Source organism: Cibotium barometz, chromosome 25, assembly GCF_041138505.1.
Source record: "Cibotium barometz isolate CiBa-2024 chromosome 25, ASM4113850v1, whole genome shotgun sequence".
In the NCBI taxonomy this organism is placed as follows: Eukaryota; Viridiplantae; Streptophyta; class Polypodiopsida; order Cyatheales; family Cibotiaceae; genus Cibotium; species Cibotium barometz.
This window is the reverse complement of record NC_141070.1, coordinates 43897917-43918356: the sequence shown is the minus strand read 5'-3', so window position 1 is coordinate 43918356 and position 20440 is coordinate 43897917. Positions and strand designations below refer to the sequence as shown.

Below are 20440 nucleotides of genomic sequence, written 5' to 3'. Positions count from 1 at the left end.
TTGGTGATTTTCAGTTTGCATTGATTTTTGAGAGGATGCCAACATTGAAGGAGGGGGATTTATTTAATTATTATGGGTTGTGCACAAGGAATTTGTGACCTGTGAGGTATTCAATTGTCACAAACTCTGATGTGATCATGGGTATACATGCAATCAACATATTTTTGTGGTGGTGAGTAAATGAGTGCTGTTGCCCTTTGATTGGGGGAGGGCTTTGGTGCGAAGGGTAAACGAGTGCTGCGGACTCCGGAGAGCGGACGTTTTTGGTGTAAAGACGTCCCATCTGCCGCTTTCCGGATGGTTGGTGACAGCTTATTTCGGTCCCTTTATTATTGATTGGCACAATTTGCGACGACAAAGCTTTTATTTAAATTAAATATAGTGTGAATTTTTGAAACCCTAATCCTTGGCAATGCAATGCCTGAAAAATTTAATAATTTTTGAACCTTGAAGCTATGCTTTGTATAAAACTTAACCGCATACGATTTTTGAGACCGTCAAGAAATCATTTTATAGACTTCAAGTCATACTCAAACTCTTCTCATACTCAATCTACCCCTCTCTCTCTCTCAACAAACAAACTGCCCTCGAATCAAGGCACAAAATCATGGTTTCAACTTGCTCCCTTCTGTTTTCTCTATATTATAGACCAGTTTTGCCACCCAGTTGATCGGTGCTCTCCTTTGGCTCTCTCTCTCTCTCTCTCTCTCTCTCTCTCTCTCTCAAATCTGTAGCTCTCCAGAGTTCTCGCCGCTGCATTATAGATCTGCCATTTGCAGTTCTTAGAACTGATTTTTCTTGGGTCTTTGCGTCAAACAGTTCGCCACCATAGCTGCTGTTTGAATTTCCCACATTTGTTGGCCTTTTGACTCTAAGGTAGCTTTTTGCATTGAGAAAAAGTATAGCACTCTACAATTTTGCCCATTTGGGTGCCTTGGTGGGCTCTTGCTAAAGTACTGTTCCGGAATCTTTTTCCAATACAAAATCCTACTTGGAATTTGGCCATTTTAATCGAGAAATTTGCATTAAACGTGGGGATTCCTAGCCCAGTTTTGGCTAAGAAATTTGCAAGAAGCTAAGCAATTGCTGTAGCAATTTGGGGGTTAGTATCTTGCTGTTAAATCATTCCAATGGAGGCCGCTATTCTATGGCCCCATCACTGGCCTTTTCTTCTTCTTATCATTGCCGTGCCGATCTTGCTAATACTGGCTTGCTTCATTAAGCGCCCCTTCATGAGGAACTTGAAGAAGAAGCATGTTTTTGTTACTGGGGGTTCAAGTGGGATAGGGCTGGCCATAGCCAAGAAGGCCCTTGTGGAGGGGGCCTATGTGACCTTGGTATCAAGAAACCTTAATAACTTGTCATCAGCAGCAGACACGCTCTTGAAGGAGGTGCAATGCAGTCCTGACAGCATAAGGTGTGAGGTAAGAGTCGTATGCGAAGTGTGGAAGTTTTTTTTTTTGTAACGTTAGGTTCCGCTTGATTAACTGTCTGTAAATTTTCAGGTGGTCTTTTTTTATACAACGCAGAAGAGTTTTTTTTTTTGAGAGAGAGAGAGAGAGAGAACACTCAGTAGCTTGTTTTCTTTTGCTCTTGCTTGATAACGTAATGAGTCAACAGAGAGGTGCTTAACTATAACGTACTCAATATATAGCCTTTGTTCTCCCGTAATTTTGCCCGTGTGCTTGTGTGTGTTTGGGGGGGGGGGGTGTGGAGAGAAGGAGAACATGGTGAAAGTTGCACTCTGGATGAGAGAGAGAGAGAGAGAGAGAGAGAGAGAGAGAGAGGACATACTGACTGATGGGCTAAAAGCAGGCAGCGGATGTAGGAGATTACGAGGCGTTGGCGTGTGCGATAGAGAAGGCGTTCGAGTGGAGAGCGGTGGACGTGATGGTGTTGAATGCGGGGTTGACGAGGGGAGGCTACTTGGGGGATGGGAGTCTGCAGGACTTGGAGGTGACGGTGAGAACCAACCTCATGGGCAGCGTGCATGCCCTTCACGCCGCCCTCCCCCTCCTCAAGCACCGCAGCCGCACACACCCCATCTCCATCGTCATCATGGCTTCCCTCGCCTCGCTGGTAATTACATTATTAAACCCCTGATCATCTCACTTTAAACGTCCCCTTCTCTCTCTCTCTCTCTCTCTCTCTCTTTCTATTTCTGTGACTCACACACATACACACACACGGGAGCCTACAGTCACACACATTCTACCTTCCCCCAACGCGCACACACACACACGGGAGACTTCTCATTGGATTGTTAGGGTTTTGCCTATTTAATTTTCATCCATTTTCTCGTGTGCACGTTAATAGTACGTTTTTAGATTTCAATGTTCTTTTTCAAAAAGAAAATCTTACTTTTGGTGGGCTTCACGGCCCGTCGAAAATCAATTGGGAGTCTGACCTGTGTCAAGTGTCAAGAAAAAAGCATTCTTCAGTGTAGTTATCATGGCTCAAATTGAAAAAAATTGGTTTAGTTATCATGGCTCAAATTGAAAAAAATGGTTGTAATTTTGAGAAGCTTTTGAATAAAGAGACTCAAATTTTTGAGGTTTTAGTTATCAATTTGATTGATGGACTTGTGCAAGTTTTAAATTAAGATAATCCTTTTTTTTTCACTGGCTAAAAGGAAGGTTTCCCTATATGTGCTTTGCGGCTTTTGTATTCGCAAAAATCTAAACTCTAGCATACTTTTTAGTATTTGCCAAAATCTAAACTCTAGCATATTAGTTTTAGATGGCTTCAATCAAGGAGGGGTTGGGTCACCTTTCAAAATGACAAGTGACTCTATTTTTTAGGGCCTTTTAGGGCCAAAATACCTACCTTGGTCTGAAAGATACACGATTGACTAGTTGGAACTTCGGTCACACTTGAAAATATTGGATGATGGGTTTAGTAGAATTAATGTTCCTTTTTTTTTGAAATACCGTATTCTACAGCCAAAATATCTGAAAACAGGTCGTCAAAAGCAACTGAATGATGGTGCTGAGTGCACATATAACTAGGTTCGGAGTGTAATTTTCTCAACAGAAATTTACAAATCCCAGTTAGATTGAAGGGGTTGAAATTTATATATTTCAGTTATATATCCTGACTGTTTAGTGATTTTTAATGTCTTTAATTTTAGAGGTTGAAAAAGCACTTTTTTCGAGCACTGATGGTGCCCGTGTATGTACGTGCCTCTATTTAAAGAGGCCGGGCCATGGGCATTATTGAAGACGGTCGTTTCTTTGACGTACACAAGTCCTTGAGGTGAGCTCAGAATGACATGTGGCGGTTAGCAACAGACCTTTTTGGTTTGTCTTCAATTTTCCCATTTTTCATTCTTTATAATAATAATGTAGAGCGTTGAGGCGACTCAAGACGTCTCTCTCTCACTGTCTGTCTCTGAGACCCTCTCTAATATCACTTTTTTTTCTTTCCTTTTCACTATTTGTTTTTTACAAATCTTTTTAAATATTGTTCCGTGCTGTTGTTTGCCAACTATTTATTGTCGGCTTATTAATCATCCATTTCACTTTTGATCAAACTGGGGGAGACATCATAACCTTTGATCAAACTAGTGAATTGCATTACAAGTGTGTCCACTGTCCAGACATTGAAAAAAAAAGGCGGCACTTATTAACTTAATTACTGCTAGTTATCTAACCTCACTCTTTATTGTTTTGTGCAGTTCTTTATGTATGGCCACAGCGTTTACACTGCAACCAAGTACGCCATGAGGGGCTTAGCAGAGGGGCTTAGATTTGAGCTCCTTCCATACAATATCAAAGTGAGCTTGATTTGCCCGGGCTTCACAAGCACTCCTTTCCTTGATGAAGGTAAGATGCATTTTTGGATGAATATAGTTAAACTAAGCAAAGCCTCTTAATTGAAAAGATAATTACAATACCAAGCAAAGCCTTAATTGAAAAGATAATTTTGCATGGAGATAGACCAAGCAAAGCAAAGATAATTACGATGCTCCATTTTTGCATGGAGATGGACCAAGCAAAGCCTCTTAATTAAGAAAATAATTGAGTAATTCACTCAAATCTTCTTTGTTATTAAACAAAATTGATGTAGTTTAAGCAGGTCTTCTTAATTAACAGAATGATTTAGTAATTGAGTCAACTTTTCCTGGTTCACTAAAATTGGCTTAGTTTTAGGTCACGCATAGGGCAGGGCTTCTTTAAATTTGCATTAAAATGGCAAGTAGTCACTTCCGAATTGTGATTAGCTGCCGCATCAAGTGAGCTTATATTGTAATAATTGCAGCTGAGAAGGAGGAGGAGATATGTAGGTTGCTCAAGTGGGTGAACCTGTACAGCAGGAGGTATGCAGAGTCACCTGATTCAGTGGCAAAGCACACAGTGGGCGCTATAAAGTCAGGGGCATTCATGGTGACCACCAATCCACTTGGTCTTGTCCTGGCCACACTTGGGCGGGGATTTGTGCCCGCGGACAGCTGGGCCAAAGTTATCGTGGAGGTGGTCCTTTTCTTCCCACTGAGAGTGGCATCCCTCATTTGCATCGCCATCTTCCGATCCATCATCGTCCATAAAAGCGCCGCATGTTGTAACGATGATGGTAATGCCATCAACCCATCCTTAACCATGAGTTGAGCAAACCCATATGCAGCCTCCTGATTGCGCCCACCATTATATGTCAACCCACCAGATCTAATTAGCTATTAAGGCGAAATAGCTTTCACCATCAGCATTATTAGATATAATCACAATGCGACAACGCGCGTCCTTTTACTTAATTGAATCTTGATGTAACTTGGTTCCATGTTTTATTTTTCTACTGTGATTGTTGAGCTTTTCACACTGTCTGCATCACATACATCAAATGTTAGGTTTTTTCTCGGACTTTGTTCCATATTGTGCATATTTGTGGTGTACTATTAGCCTGTTTTAGCACCCTCCTATGTTTGTAATATTGCTTGTGTGCAATCAAGAGTTTTATGCTCTAAAAGAATGTGAGATCATTGATCATTTTTTGTATATATATACATAAGCATGTGGGATCATTGATCATTTCTTGTATATATATATGTGAGATCATTGATCATTTTTTGTATATATATACATAAGCATGTGGGATCATTGATCATTTCTTGTATATATATACATAAGCTTACATATATATATACACATGTATATGTATATGTATATGTATATATGTATATGTACATAGTCCTTTCAAATATAGATCCAATAGCATGTGTGTACACAATTATGCTATTATTGATGGACTTAACTAATTGCAAGGATGTATTCATTCATGTGAAGCACAATCCTTCTCACTAATGGTTGAAAGGCAAGTGAGATGATTTTTATATGGTTGAGAGGCAATCATGTTTTGCATACTAGGATAATTAATTTTAATTGACTGTTTTGCATTGTGATGGTGGCAATGTAATCATGATTTTTGTTTGATAATACTACGGTGTCAATCAAAGCAAGCAATTGATTCCATACTCTACTTTAAAACGAAGATAGTTTTGTATGGTGTTCAAGGTTTAAATTTTGCTCCTTTTTTGGATTTGTGCCTTAAACCAAAATGCTCATCAACTATCAGGCTTTCAAAGGAAGTCCAAATACTCGTCAACTATCAGGCATACTATAGTTTGACTTCCTTTGAAAGCCAATGATGGGAGTCAAATTTACATTATGAGGAATGGATTAAAAGTTCTCTTACCAAGGCTTGATTGTATATATGAAGATTTGATTGTACATATCAAGCTTTGAGTACACAACACATGCAAGGCTCACTTTGTACAAAGACAATAGGATTTCAGTTTTTGTGTGTGAAGCACAACTTCTAGGCTTGCAGTTTTTGTGTGAACACCAACTTCTTTGCTTGAAGTCAAGCGCTCTTAACAGAGTCCTATGCTTAGAGGTTTGTTTGATTCCGGAGCAGATAAATGTGTTGTCGCATAGAGTTTGGAAAGCAATAAGACAGTCGAAATTAACACCCATAGAAATTTATTTAACAAAAATTTTCTAAGAACAGATTGTTTGCTTAGGATCAATGTTGTTGAAATTAGAATTTAGGACCAACCAAGTAGATTGGTAGTTTTATGTTGCTAACAAACACCAGGCAATGGAAGATGCCATTTTAGGCAGGTTATTGGTAGCAATATTGGATAGCAAACCATGTATTCTTAGCTTGAAGTCAAGAGCTCTTAACAGAGTCCTATGCTTAGAGGTTTGTTTGATTTTGGAGCAAATAAATGTGTTGTCGCATAGAGTTTGGAAAGCAATGGGACAGTCGGAATTAACACCCATAGACCTTTATTTAACGAAAATTTTCTAAGAAGAGATTGTTTGCTTAGGATCAATGTTGTTGAAATTAGAATTTAGGACCAACCAAGTAGATTGGTAGTTTTATGTTGCTAATGGAAGATGTCATTTTAGACAGGTTATTGGATAGCAAACCATGTATTTCCTTAAGGTAAATTCTTTGATCCTTATAGGGGATGGACATAAGAGTAGTTAAAGTGTAACTTCCAAGGAAGAACCCTCTCAAGAAGAAACAATGGTGTGGATACCAGAATCTCAAAACCACAATACCATGATAAGAACCAAAAGCGAATAGCATTCACTTTCAACATTGGGTAGTACCAAAAAAAAAAGAACTTCAAACTTAGAATTATCACAAGCGCAATACTCAACTTGGTACAACAAAACTCCATTTCAAACAAGTCCTTCAAAAAGTCACCAGTACGCACTTTGGCATAAGAGTCGAGAGTCCAAAAAATCGAGTTGATAAATGAGCTCAGGTTAGAGTCCCAATGCTTCAAGTAATATCTCTTGTGTATAAGGTTGTAGCTAATAGGTTCGACCCTCAAGTTGGAGAGTTAAGATACTATGTCTTGTCGCTTACATTAGATGATTCAAGTATAAGAGTCCAAGTTCAAGTCTAATTACTTGTTGAAAAATGCAGTTCACAAGCATGCAATACACAGTCAGACTGAGTGTAATGATATCCTCTTCGATAGTAGCGACTAAAATAATGGTTGGCATCCACTTGGATGATGTCCAGTGATAAAGTTGCTATCCTCTTCAATAGTAGCGACTAAACTAATGGTCGGTATCCACTTGGATGATGTCCAGTGATAAAGTTGCTATCACAAATCATTACTTATTAGTAGCATGATCGGTCTCTGACGGGTAAGAGGATTCTCACATGCATAAAAACACAAACTTGTCCTCGTGGGAAGAGAAAAAGGCTTTATGTTTGAAGCCCATTTTGGGTCTCATGGTCATCAACTTGACAACCTATATATATATATATATATATAATATATATATATATATATAATATATATATATATATATATATATATATATATATATCTATCTATCTATCTATCTGTGTGTGTGTGTGTGTGTATGTATATATGTATATATACATATGTATGTGTATGTATATATATATATACATATGAACATACCATGCTTGCCATATATATCAGAGCTTGCCATATATGTATATATATATATATATATACATATATATGTACATATGTACATATACATATGTACATATGTATATGTACATATGTATGTGTGTGTATATACATGTATGTATGTGTATATATATATATGTGTATATATATGTATATATGTGTATATATATGTATATATATATATGAACATACCATGCTTGCCATATATATCAGAGCTTCTAAAACACTTACTTTTCTTTGAATAAGCACTAGACTTGGTATACAACATTTCAATCCACCAATGTAGTGGTGACAATCTTACATGAGCAAACCATTGAAACAATCTTCGAGCGACTAGATCATCTCTCCTTACTCCTTGCTTTCATCTGTCCAAATAATATATATATATAGATAATAACATTAGCTATTGCAAGATATAATTTTAAAGAAAAAAAAAGCTAAAAGATAAAACCTTATAAAAACTTATTCGATAGATCAATATTTGAGATGAATGGTGTTTGAATAGACTTGTAAACAATAGATCAAAAAATTCTTTAATGTCTAGTGCTTATGCACCAAAAATTTAACTTATTAGGCTTTTCATAGTCTACAAATATTACGTGTACATGAAGGTGATCTGTAATATTTTACAATCTTAGATTGTAAATTCTAAGGAGCCCAAAGATCTTGTTTTGTAAGCATCTGGACTATACAAACCTAGCAATGATAATAAAAAATAAATATATTCTTTGTTTTAAAAAAAGTATTAATAATAATTTATATTTATAATTAAACATAAAAACTATATAAAAAGTAAGTTTTTATACCGTAGTACACGTGCACTCTAATAGTTTGATCATTAGAGATGGTGTTGCTTGTCTTTCCTCCCAAGACGGGGGTCTACAATTGAGTCATGAAGATTAAATAGATTATGGTAAACAATGATGACTATAGTAAAACAAACATCAAGACTAATATCTTCAATATCTTGTCCATCGCCATAAATAAATGAAAATGATCTTGTCACAATCATTTTATGCAATATTATTCGTGATATCAAATACGACACTACATTTTACTAATTTACGTAAAATTTTGAGCTCTCTCTCTCTCTCTCTCTCTCTCTCTCTCTCTCTATGGACATTATGTATTTTGAATCAAGAAGGAAAAATTAATAATACCACTGTAAATGAAAGCAAGTCAAAAGCAAAACATTTACTTATCCAAACGTTATAAAAACAAAGAAGAACTCACCGTGCCCTTACAACCATATCAAAAATTTGAACCATCCCTTGAGCAATAGATGGGGGCACTCCATACTTGTGGATCTGCATGGTGGCTTTACCTCAATGTCAACCATTTATTCCACATAATGTAAGTATATATATATATATATATATATATATATATATATATATAATCGACAATGGAAACGCCAGTGTAGGAGATAAATGGAAGGAATTTTTTCATCCAACTCCTATTTAATTTAATGTTTTTGTATTACAATAAAATAATTATCATTCTAAAAGAAACATCAATCAACTTGAAAGTATGTACACTTATTACTAAAAGACAACATACATTGCACATGTCACATCTTTGTGAACATTCTCTTTCCAAATGCTTACTTGATTGATACAAAGATATCTATGAATGTAGTCTCTAGCATTTGTAGGCTCCTGTATCAATAGCTCGTTCTATACCTTCTAGGCATAGATTACATTTACATTCTTCAGGATGTCATTTGCAATATCTCTTTGTAGACAACATTAGTTGTGTAGACTTTGTTTGTACCTTCATTGTTGCTTTCATGGTCCACGGTATCTTTTACATACACTTTCACTGCATTTGATCATCTAATATGTAACATAGCAACATACAATTGTTCATGTGTGAATACTTGTGTGGCCAAATAATGTCCCAACACACTCAATGTTTATTCTTGGGACTTATTCATTGACATACCAAAAGCTAGGCTCACAAGAAATTGTCTCCTTTTCATGTCAAAAGAAAATTGAAGCATAGATGGTATGAATGTTATCCTAAGAATAAAGACCATGTCTCCAATGTTTGTATCTGTAATAATTTCTGCTTCTATCATCTTTGAGTAAAATTACTTGCATATTAGTCGGTATTGTTACAAAGTCTCTGTCGAATATCAAAATTGTGGAGCAGCATGATGGGATCATTCATCTTTAAAAGCAAGGGGTGAGGAGGGTAATCACCACCCAAGTTCAAACTATTCAAGAACTCAACTGCACACAATATTCTATCATTCTCAGAAAAGAAACAACCAAATCTGCACGTATTCTCTTTTAAGACCAGGTAATGCAATCAAGGCTATTTATTAATCTCATGCACCTCTTGATTTCGTAATGGAAGAATAGTATGATCTTTGAAGAAGCATGCATAATCTTCCACTCTTTGAAGATCTTTGTACACCCATTCTACCAAACTCACCAGGGAGCTCCCATGGATCAACATTCGTGGGTGGAATTACCACTCTACCTTGAATGTTTGGATGGTCTATAGATCCATCTTAATTTGTAAAGTCCATTTGACAAATTCTACCTCTATATAATCATAACTACTCTGAATGAACCACATGTTTTAGGTGAGTTTTAAAACATTTACATATCTCCAAATATATGACCGACTCAACATTGCATTAACAATATCCTCACATGATTCCTTTGCAACAACAAGTAAAAGATTTTTCTAAAGTCACCACCAAAGAGCATAATTTTTTCACCAAACACTATATCACTTTTACATGATATCTTTTAATGTCATGTTCAATGCTTCATATGCATACTTATGGATCATTGGAGCCTCATCCCAAATGATCAGTCTTGTATGTTTACATCAGAAAAATTAGATAAAAATATAGCCCTCATGTATATTAAAGAAAATCTAGGCATGATAGATTTTTATGAAATAGACTATAGAGTCTTTAGTGACAAAGATCAAATATAGCGAGTATTTGATAAAAGTATTAAATATATTCCGAAGCGCAAATTCATTAGAAATTGAAAATGGATGTCTTTCTTTTGTGACCATTGGTGTTAGAAGGTTTCTTTAAGTATTTTAATAGTTTGTAATTTTAATATTTTTAAATATATATCGTCTTTGTCTCTCACTCCTCTCTCTCTCTCTCTCTCTCTCTTAAAAAATATCATGATTGTTATTTAATGTAAAGTTTGTTTATGTTTTATGCAGAGATATGCCATTAGATATTTTAAAGTTGGTCTATGAAAAAAATAAATTGTCAGATATGTTCTTTTTGGAAAGATTCCACAATTGGGTATTGGTAGAAACATTCTTTTTTGGAGAGATTTCAGAATTTGGTGTTTTTGGATACTATGGATACCAATCCAACCCAAAACGGAATATTCATGGATTTGATGAATGGCATGATTCTAATCCATTGTATATTTATATAATGTTAGATCCCTATAGGCTAGATGCCAACCTTAAGCTCCTCTTAATCAAAGAGGCATTAGGATTACTAGATGGATTTTATATTGTGGGTAGCAGTTGTAGGAGTCCTGAGGAAAAGCGCTTCATTTTTAGGGGAATACTGAAGTGCATTCCGATAAGGAAATTAATAAAGATAATGATGTAATAATATTTGAGATTATTAATGGATGTCTTTCTCTCTCTCTTTCTCTCTCTCTCTCTCTCTCTCTCACACACACACACACACACACACACACACACACACACACACACACACATGTAACACACAAATAGTTGCTCTTGCCTTTGAGAAATAGAGGGAGAGGGAGAGAAAGAGAGAGACCATAAGTTTTTTGTTTTTTTGGTTTGTGCGTGTGATTGTGTAGAGGCAAGAGCTAGCAAAGTTGGTGTTTTCTCTCTTCAACTTGAGGTTGGTTTTATTGTTGCCCTTTTTTCTCTATCTATTTATATGTTTGCAGTTAATATGTATTGTGTCTAAGCGTGATAGTGTCTCAAATAGTATCCTTTTTGCCAAAAAAAGAATGAGTTTTTTAGAGGGTGAAAGTACTATGTTTTACTATACAAGGGTTTTTGAATGTTAAAAGGGTATGAATTATATACTCCATAACTTTTTTTGATATGAATTTTTAATTAGGTGTAAGTGAATGGATCTTTTTTTTGGTATACGTTTTTAATTAGGTGTAGGCGCTCATTATGTGCCCACATTCAAAATTTTGGAAGCTATGTTTTAATTAGCTGTCTCCTCCTAGTGCGCGCACCATAGCCAGTGCTTTCTGGTTTCCCTCTCTCCCTCTCTATGCCTGAACCCGAGGACACCATAGCCACACTGGCATAGCCATAGTGCTCTCTCTCTCTCCCTGATCACTGTGGCTATACATATAATGGATTTATCTTTCCCTTTTAATAACGAAGATATTTTGGTTATGGATATGGATTCATCATCGATTATCAATTGGATCGCAAGAAATGGTCATGAAGATATTGAACAGCTAGTTGATGGCTGCAACAATGATGAAGGAATAGTTGTCAGTGTGTCAGCACATCTAAGACCCTTCAGATGCTGGTGGGTAATGCAAGTGCAAGATCCAGAGTCTCCGAGCAGAATCTACGACACCTAGCCTTGCAATCGGTTCAATATTTGCAACGCAGAACTCGTGGTCTGGATTTAGAGAAGCAAAGGGTGACATCCTTTCAAGGTTTTTACAGCACCCACACTTGAGAGAAGTGATGACTACATCTTCCATTAATAATGAGGGTGTGTCTGTGGTCATCGTCGAAAACCTTAGGCAATCTTTGACACATATCAAAGGAGGACAGAGAAAAGACAAATTGGCTCTGCAACTAGAAGATCAGCACTTCATATGATTGCAAACTTGGACAACACAGGCAATAAGAGGCACAGTGATAGGAAAATTGTAAATGCTCTTGGCATTCTTCCACGCAATATGAAGAAGCATAGAGTGGACATCCTTGACTCGGCATTTTGATGGGCTAATGGAGTGCGAAAACCTGGAAGTGTTTGTCTGAGCCTAGAAGTTGTGGAGTGTGTTCTTCAGTTTTGGAAGTTCAACACTCGCGTGTCGCCTAACAAGAAGGATATATGTCGAAGGAGAGTCGGAGTGTGAAAATACAAAACCCACCCTTTGCATTTGCTGGAGATGACATAGGTAATTTATTTTCAAGTTTTGGTATCGTGCATCTAGTATTAGATCTGTGCATTAGTGTTATTAGACAATGAAATAACAAAAGTACTAAACTGTACCTTCTTTACAGGACTATAACAGTATAGTACTACAGTACTATATTGCATGCTATAATACTCCCCTATTCTCAATTCTGTCCCAAGAAATGTAGTCCAAGAACTATAGTGTGCTTTGTTATCCAAGTTATGTGTACTTTGTACTCCAAGAACTATGTTGTGCTAGGTTTTTTTCGATGTTTCTCTTACATAGTACTATACTTGATAGTACTGTAGTACTATACTATATTTCAGACTGTTACCTTTGCACAGTACTATACTGTACTTTAATATGTTCCCACCACTGCACGGTACTGTCTCAAGTATCTATGTCCATGTACTATATTATGCTATGTTCTCTACCTTGTAGTGTACCTTATGCACAATACTATAAATATAGTACTACAGTACTATAGTACTGTAATGTATAGTAATGTAGTACTATACTATAGTGCAAAATGCTCCCTTTGCACAGTACAATCCCAAGGATTGTTGTCCATTTACTTCATTCTGATATACATTCTGAAATTTTCTCTACCTTATGTATGGCTGATGAACATGTTATGTACGATTCTATGTTGTGTAGCTAGACTTTAACATATGGTTGTTGATTTTATGCAACAGGAGTTTTTTGGGTGTTTCAAGGAGAGGAGCATCCTGAATGTGAAATTGAGCTTCGTAATTTTCAAAAGTTGAAGCTATTCTTTGTGAGGAAGCTTAAGGAGAGAAATACATGTTGTTGTGTCTATCATGTACACATTGATTTGTTGTTGGGGCTGGCGTAAATCAGATGCGGTGTGATAATCTAACTTTGCATACGAAGGATTGCAATTGTGCATGCAGGGTTTGTCGACTCAATCAAGAAACATTTTGTGCTACAAAGAGTAGTACGTTTAAATCGGTGAAAGAGTTATGGACTTCTACAGTATGTCCAAAGGAAATTGAATATCAATGGTACACCGGTTGCTGTGCTTGTTGGGTAATTGCAAATAATGTGGTCCATCCCTAGTGTCTCTTTATCTTAGTGAGAAATTAGATTCCAATGGAGCACTTGTCAAATGGAGGACTTATGAGTATGTTGCCCTTCCACCACTGAAGAATAAAGGAGGTGATAAGAAGAGAATCAACATGGTGTACAAAGAAACAAGTCCGTCCGCACTACTACAACAGTTTCAACATCATCTGAAGATCTTTATTGCACACAACTTTAGAGCTCAGTGGGAGCACAACCAGTACAAAGAATGCATGGCAAACATCCCGGATGATGTATGGTCTTGGTTGTGGATTTTGCCGAGAATTACACCTTCAAGGTCCAGAATGAAATTCAATCCATGCATTGGCATAGCGAGCAATGTACAATATCTGTCCACATTTGGTATTGGCACAAAGGAGGTGAAACAAAAAAAGTAGTTAGTGTTCTACATATTTGATGACAAGAAACATGATACTTTGTTTGTGCAGCATTGCTTTCTCCTACATCATAGATGGATTGAAGAGATGGGATTGAATGTCAAGTGTCATCGGGTTTGGTCCCGCTGACTGTGTCGCGTCCCAATTCAAAGCCGCATGACCTTTCTACTTTATGGCCAGGTTTGTCAAATTCTTGCTCACCATAATATAAGACGAGGTTGTTGCATTCAAGGTATTGGGTGAAGGTACTGTAAGGTTTCTCCATATAAACTATATACATAGTCCCAGTTATGTATCCATAGTACTCACATAGTACTTACTCATACAGTACTTATTCAATACTCTTACAGTTCTCACACAGTACTTACTCTTATAGTACTTATTCAGTACTATTATAGTACTACTACACTTATCCTATAGTTCTCATACAGTTCTCTTACAGTACTGAATAATCATTCAATACTCCTACAGTATCCACATAATTCTCCTATAGTAATCATATAGTACTTTAATGGTGCTCCATATAAATTGTATCCATAGGTGCAAAGTACCCATAAAGTATTTCGTCATACAATACATTCATTACTCTTATAGTACTCATACACTTATCCTGAACTTTATCCATAGTTCCATAGTACTCATACAGTACTCTTTAGTACTCCTATAGTACTCACACAGTTCTCCTACAATACTCATATAGTATTGTAATGGTGCTCCATGTATACTGTATTCATAGGTGCATTGTACTCATAGAGTAATTAGTCATATAATACATTCAATACTCTTATAGTACTCATGCACTTATCCTAGAGAACTCCTCTATAGTACTTATACAGTTTGCTTATAGTATTGAATAATCATTCAGTTCTCACACAGTTCTCTTATAGTACTCATATAGTAATGTAATGGTGCTCCATGTATTCTATATCCATAGGTGCATAGTACCCATAGATTACTTAGTCATATAATACATTCAATACTCTTATAGTACTCATGCACTTATCCTAGAGAGCTCCTATAGTACTCATACAGTTTGCTTACAGTATTGAATAATCATTCAATACTCCTACAATACTCACACAATTCTCCTACAGGTCTCATATAATACTGTAATGGTGCTCCATGTATACTGTATCCATAGGTGCATAAAACCCATAGAGTACTTAGTCATACAATACATTCAGTACTCTTATAATACTCATGCACTTATCCTAGAGAACTATAGTACTCATACAATTTGCTTACAGCACTAAATAATAATTCAGTACTCACACAGTTCTCCCACACATTACAGTACTCATATAGTACTGTAATGGTGCTTCATGTATACTGTATCCATAGGTGCATAGTACCTATAGATTACTTAGTCATATAATACATTTAGTACTCTTATAGTACTCATCCTAGAGAACTCTTATGTGGTACTCCTACAGGTCTCATATAATACTGTAATGGTGCTCCATGTATACTGTATCCATAGGTGCATAAAACCCATAGAGTACTTAGTCATACAATACATTCAGTACTCTTATAGTACTCATGCACTTATCCTAGAGAACTATAGTACTCATACAATTTGCTTACAGCACTAAATAATAATTCAGTACTCACACAGTTCTCCTACACATTACAGTACTCATATAGTACTGTAATGGTGCTCCATGTATACTGTATCCATAGGTGCATAGTACCTATAGATTACTTTGTCATACAATACATTCAGTACTCTTATAGTACTCATGCACTTATCCTAGAGAACTCTTATGTGGTACTCATACAGTTTGCTTATAATACTGAATAATCATTCAGTACTCACACAGCTCTCCTACAGTACTCATATAGTACTATAATGGTGCTCCATATATACTGTATCCATAGGTGCATAGAGTACTTAGTCATACAATACATTCATTACTCTTATAGTACTCATACACTTATCCTAGAGTACTCCTATAGGACTCATACCAGTTCACTTACAGTACTGAATAATAATCCAGTACTCCTACAATACTCGCATAGTTTTCCTACAGTACTCATACTATAATGGTAGTACTCACACAGTAGAACACTACTATTTTATTCTCTGATGGTATACCATAGTGTTCTCTCTTAGCTGCAAAACCCTAAACCCTAAGTTCTAGGTACTTTTCATTGACTAAGATCCACATGATCTTGAACTTCATTGTATCCGGACATGGTAAAGGCGAACATGATGGTGCGAGCGCCGTGATTAAGAGAACCCTCAATGTAGAGCAGCTCAAAATCAATGGAGCAAAGTTGTAGAATGCCAACGATGTTGTTTGGTTAAGTGCAACCATGATAGATGTTAAGCAGGGATCTCGGAGGTTTGTAGAGGTGAAGACAGAAGATGTAAATCGGAAAGATCTGTGGGATTACAACACAATGAAGGGCACACGAAGCCACCATGTAGTGTATGGTTTCAGCAGGAAAGGATCCTACTCAACTTCTAATGAGGAACCTTTCATGCTTTTGTGAGTATTGTGTGGATGAGTTTTGGGAGTCATGTGTGAACCTGAAGAATAGTCTTGTGAAGCTAGAGCCAAGTGTTGCGGGCAGGCCGAGACAAGATCAGATATTCTGGAAGAAATACAGTTTGAAGAAGACTCAGTAAACCTGGCCGACCTAATAGACGTTGGGGATAACTTTGCAGTGAGAGCCGAAGAGGGAAACTCCGAAGGTGTTGATTACTATATGGTCTTATGTGATAAGGCTAAGCATACTATTGAGAAGGACATGACTGATGGATGGGGGAATGTATTTGCGAAAGGAGATGAAGTCGTCCGTGACATATACTACCAGAAGGTTCCAGGTGCAAGAACTAGTTATGTGTTGCTTAAGGATGCACCAAAGGCATACGTTCAATCAGACACAATCATTGCCATTGAGTTCCCCATGCCTTTGGTGACACACAAGGTGAAAGGATGCCAAACAGTGTATCATGTGCCACCAGAGGTGCATAAAAAAATATTTGATAACTTAAACATGTAATTATGTTTGATTATGTTCTCAGTATGGTATGAAGTTTTCTGCACAAATACCCTAAACCGGTTGACCATAGTACTCACCATAGTACTCACAGTACTCACAGTACCCATAGTACTCACAGTACTACCCATAGTACTCATAGTACCTTGAGTACTTTTAATGGCCTTATTATTTAATCACATGGTGTGACGAGTTGGGGAAATTTAGTTTTAAATTTGTTTTAGATTAACAACCTTTGGCAATTACTTATCATTGTATGCACTCTATACATGGCCTTGAAATTCCCCCTTTAACCTCTCAGTACAATGTAACCTCTTTATAAAAAAATACTAAAAGCATAACCTCTGTATACCTATTTATAAAAATACTACAATGCCTAAAAGTAGGCATGCTATAGTTAGGTAGTTGAGTGACGCTCTAGCTCTGCCTCTCTCTCATCACCAAGATATCTCTCAACTCTCTCTCTCTCTCTCTCTCTCTCTCTATTTATCTCTCTGACTATGAATCTTTGAAATGGTTGCGCACCCTCTTTATCTCTCTCTCTCTCTCTCACTCTGAATCTCTGAAATGGTTGCGCTCCCTCTTTGTCTCTCTCTCTCTCTCTCACTCTCTGAATCTCTGAATTGATCTTGTGCCCCCATCTCTCTCTCTCTCTCTCTCTCTCTCTCTCTCTCTCTCTCTCTCTCTCTCTCTGAATCTCTGAATTAGTCATGCGGCCTCTCTCTCCTACCCGATGGTTTTCCCAAGGGTTGTGACAGTTTACACAATCTGTGTAGCTGTGGAATGCACTTTACTGAGACAGATAGGTCTTGTGAGGAAGATATAGAGGAAGACTCAGATGAGAAGATTGAGGAAGAGGAAGAAGAAGAGCACAAGAATGTAGAAGAAGAAGATCATAAGCCTACTGAAGATGAGGAAGAGGAAGACTCAGATGAGAAGACTAAGGAAGAGGAAGAAGAAGGGCATGAGAATGTAGAAGAAGAAGAGCACAAGCCTACTTAAGAGGAACCATATGGCTACCAGTTTTCGGATGAGGATGATGCAGATGATGAGGAGGATGAGGATGCAGATGAAGAGGAGGATGAGGATGCAGATGAAGAAGCAGCCAAAGGAAGGAAGGAGTCCAAGAAGTATAAGAAGTAGGCTAGAAGAAAATTAGGTTAGAAGAAAAATGAAACGAAAATTATACTCTTGCCTATGCCTGGCTATAATGTAACAGTCCTGTTGGGACTCTTGGCTATAATGTAATAGTCAATTAGTGCAAGACAATCTATACAGGATTAAGGGAGAGTGGCCCTCCCTCCACGTGGGCAAAGGAGGGGGGCCTATTTCAAAATGGCCACTCCTCCTTCAAGCGTGAGGAGGACTCAAGAGCCAAATCTCACATCTTCCAAAGCAATTTTGAATTTGAATCTAAGAAGATCTCATCTCACATCTTTCAATGAAATCTTTGTATACATGCTTACATACCTATAGATACACACACTTATATATATTATGTATGTATGTGTATCTATAGGTATGTAAGCATGTATATATAAATAGTGTACATGTGTGTGTGTGTGTGTGTGTGAGAGAGAGAGAGAGAGAGAGAGAGATTACATGAAAGATGCATTTATTTGAGAGTGAGTACACCTCACCACTCATCCCTACCATTAAAATTTAATTAATTAAAATTATATATATGTGTAAATCTATTTAAGTGTGTGTGTGTGTGTGTGTGTGTGTGTGTGTGTGTGAGAGAGAGAGAGAGAGAGAGAGAGAGAGAGAGAGAGAGAGAGAGAGAGTTTCTATGTGAGAGAGTGTGCGTGAAGAGAGAGAGTGTGTGTGTGTGTGCATGAGAGAGAGAGAGTGCGTGAAGAGAGAGAGTGTGTGTGTGTGTGTGTGTGTGTGCATGAGAGAGAGAGAGTGCGTGAAGAGAGAGTGTGTGTGTGTGTGTGTGTGTGCATGAGAGTTTCTATGTGAGAGAGTGTGCGTGAAGAGAGAGAGAGAGAGTGTGTGTGTGTGTGTGTGTGAGAGAGAGAGAGAGAGAGAGAGGCTGAGAATTTCTATGTAGGAGATAGTTTGTATGGGAGGAGATAGTGTGTGTTTTCATTAGTGTATGTGCGGTGTGTACATGTGTGTGTGTGTGTGTGAGAGAGAGAGAGAGAGAGAGAGAGAGAGAGAGAGACGACAAATAATTTCTACGTAGGAGATAGTTTGTGTGGGAGAAAGAGTATGCGTTTAGATTAGTGTATGTGCGGTGTGTACATGTGTGTGTGTGTGTGTGTGAGAGAGAGAGAGAAGAGAGAGAGAGAGAGAGAGAGAGAGAGAGAGAGAGAGTATATGCATGCATGTGTGTACATCTGCATCTATGTGTAGAATGTGCTTGAGAGAGAGAGTGAGATGGGGCAGACCTAGAGAGAGAGAGAGAGAGAGAGAGAGATGTAATGAGGGAGGGTGAAAAGAGAGAGAAAGAGAATAAAAAGTATCTTTTAATAAAATATAAATTAAATAGAAAACATATATGTATATGTGTGTATGTGTGTGTGTTTTTATTTACATTTATATATACATACATACATATGTATGTATATATATATACATATATATGTTTGTGTGTGTGTGTGTGTGTGTTTAGATGTGTGTATGATATATCTATCTATATATTTAAAAGTGACCACAACTTATCACCCATCTCCGCACATTAAAATTTATTCAAAATTAATTAAATTATGTCGATGTTTGTATTTATATTTTTAAATACATGTATATATGTATAAGTATATGTGTCTATATATAGGTTTATGTATCTAAAACATAATATTGTAGAGGAAAATAGTATTTTTAGAGATAAAATGCGCGTGCTTTTGAGAAAAAAAATAAAATATTTGATCATTTAAAAATTTCCCTAGAAAATGAAACGCTGTTTTTCTTTTAACAATTATGCCTCAACAGGATCGAAAATAGTTAATTACGATGAAAGACTCTCTTTTTTTTAAGGCATTTAAAGAAAAAACATGTATATATAAATAGTGTGCATGTGCATGTGCATATAGGCAGTAGTAGCCATTAGGGTTTTTTAGTGTTCAAATTTATAGGCAAGCATCAGGCCATTAGGGTTTTATATCTTAACCATGGACATTAGGTATGAAAACCCTAATATAATGATTAGCTAAATGAATTTTTATTTATTTCTACACCTATATGTTTTATACATTTTCACCTATAAGTATTGGCCATATGACTTTTTGATTTATGTCTTTACCTATATGGTTATGCATGTAAAAAGACTTATTAAAAAGAGTTGTCTAACGATAAAAATCTCATAACATCAACTATTTACATGAGATAATTAACAAAATGGACATTGAGTCATATGTTTA

General features: G+C 36.7%; 1 protein-coding gene across 1 annotated transcript; it reads left to right on the top strand.

Annotated features, from left to right (window-relative positions):
* Nucleotides 1–507: 507 nt before the first annotated feature.
* Nucleotides 508–4787, top strand: LOC147624599 (3-dehydrosphinganine reductase TSC10B-like). The gene is made up of 4 exons (XM_086819610.1): nt 508–1424; nt 1816–2079; nt 3677–3824; nt 4261–4787. The coding sequence occupies exons 1-4, from the start codon at nt 1131–1133 to the stop codon at nt 4605–4607; spliced, it is 1053 nt and encodes a 350-aa protein (XP_086675736.1). The 5' UTR covers nt 508–1130; the 3' UTR covers nt 4608–4787.
* The last annotated feature ends 15653 nt before the right edge of the window (nt 4788–20440 follow it).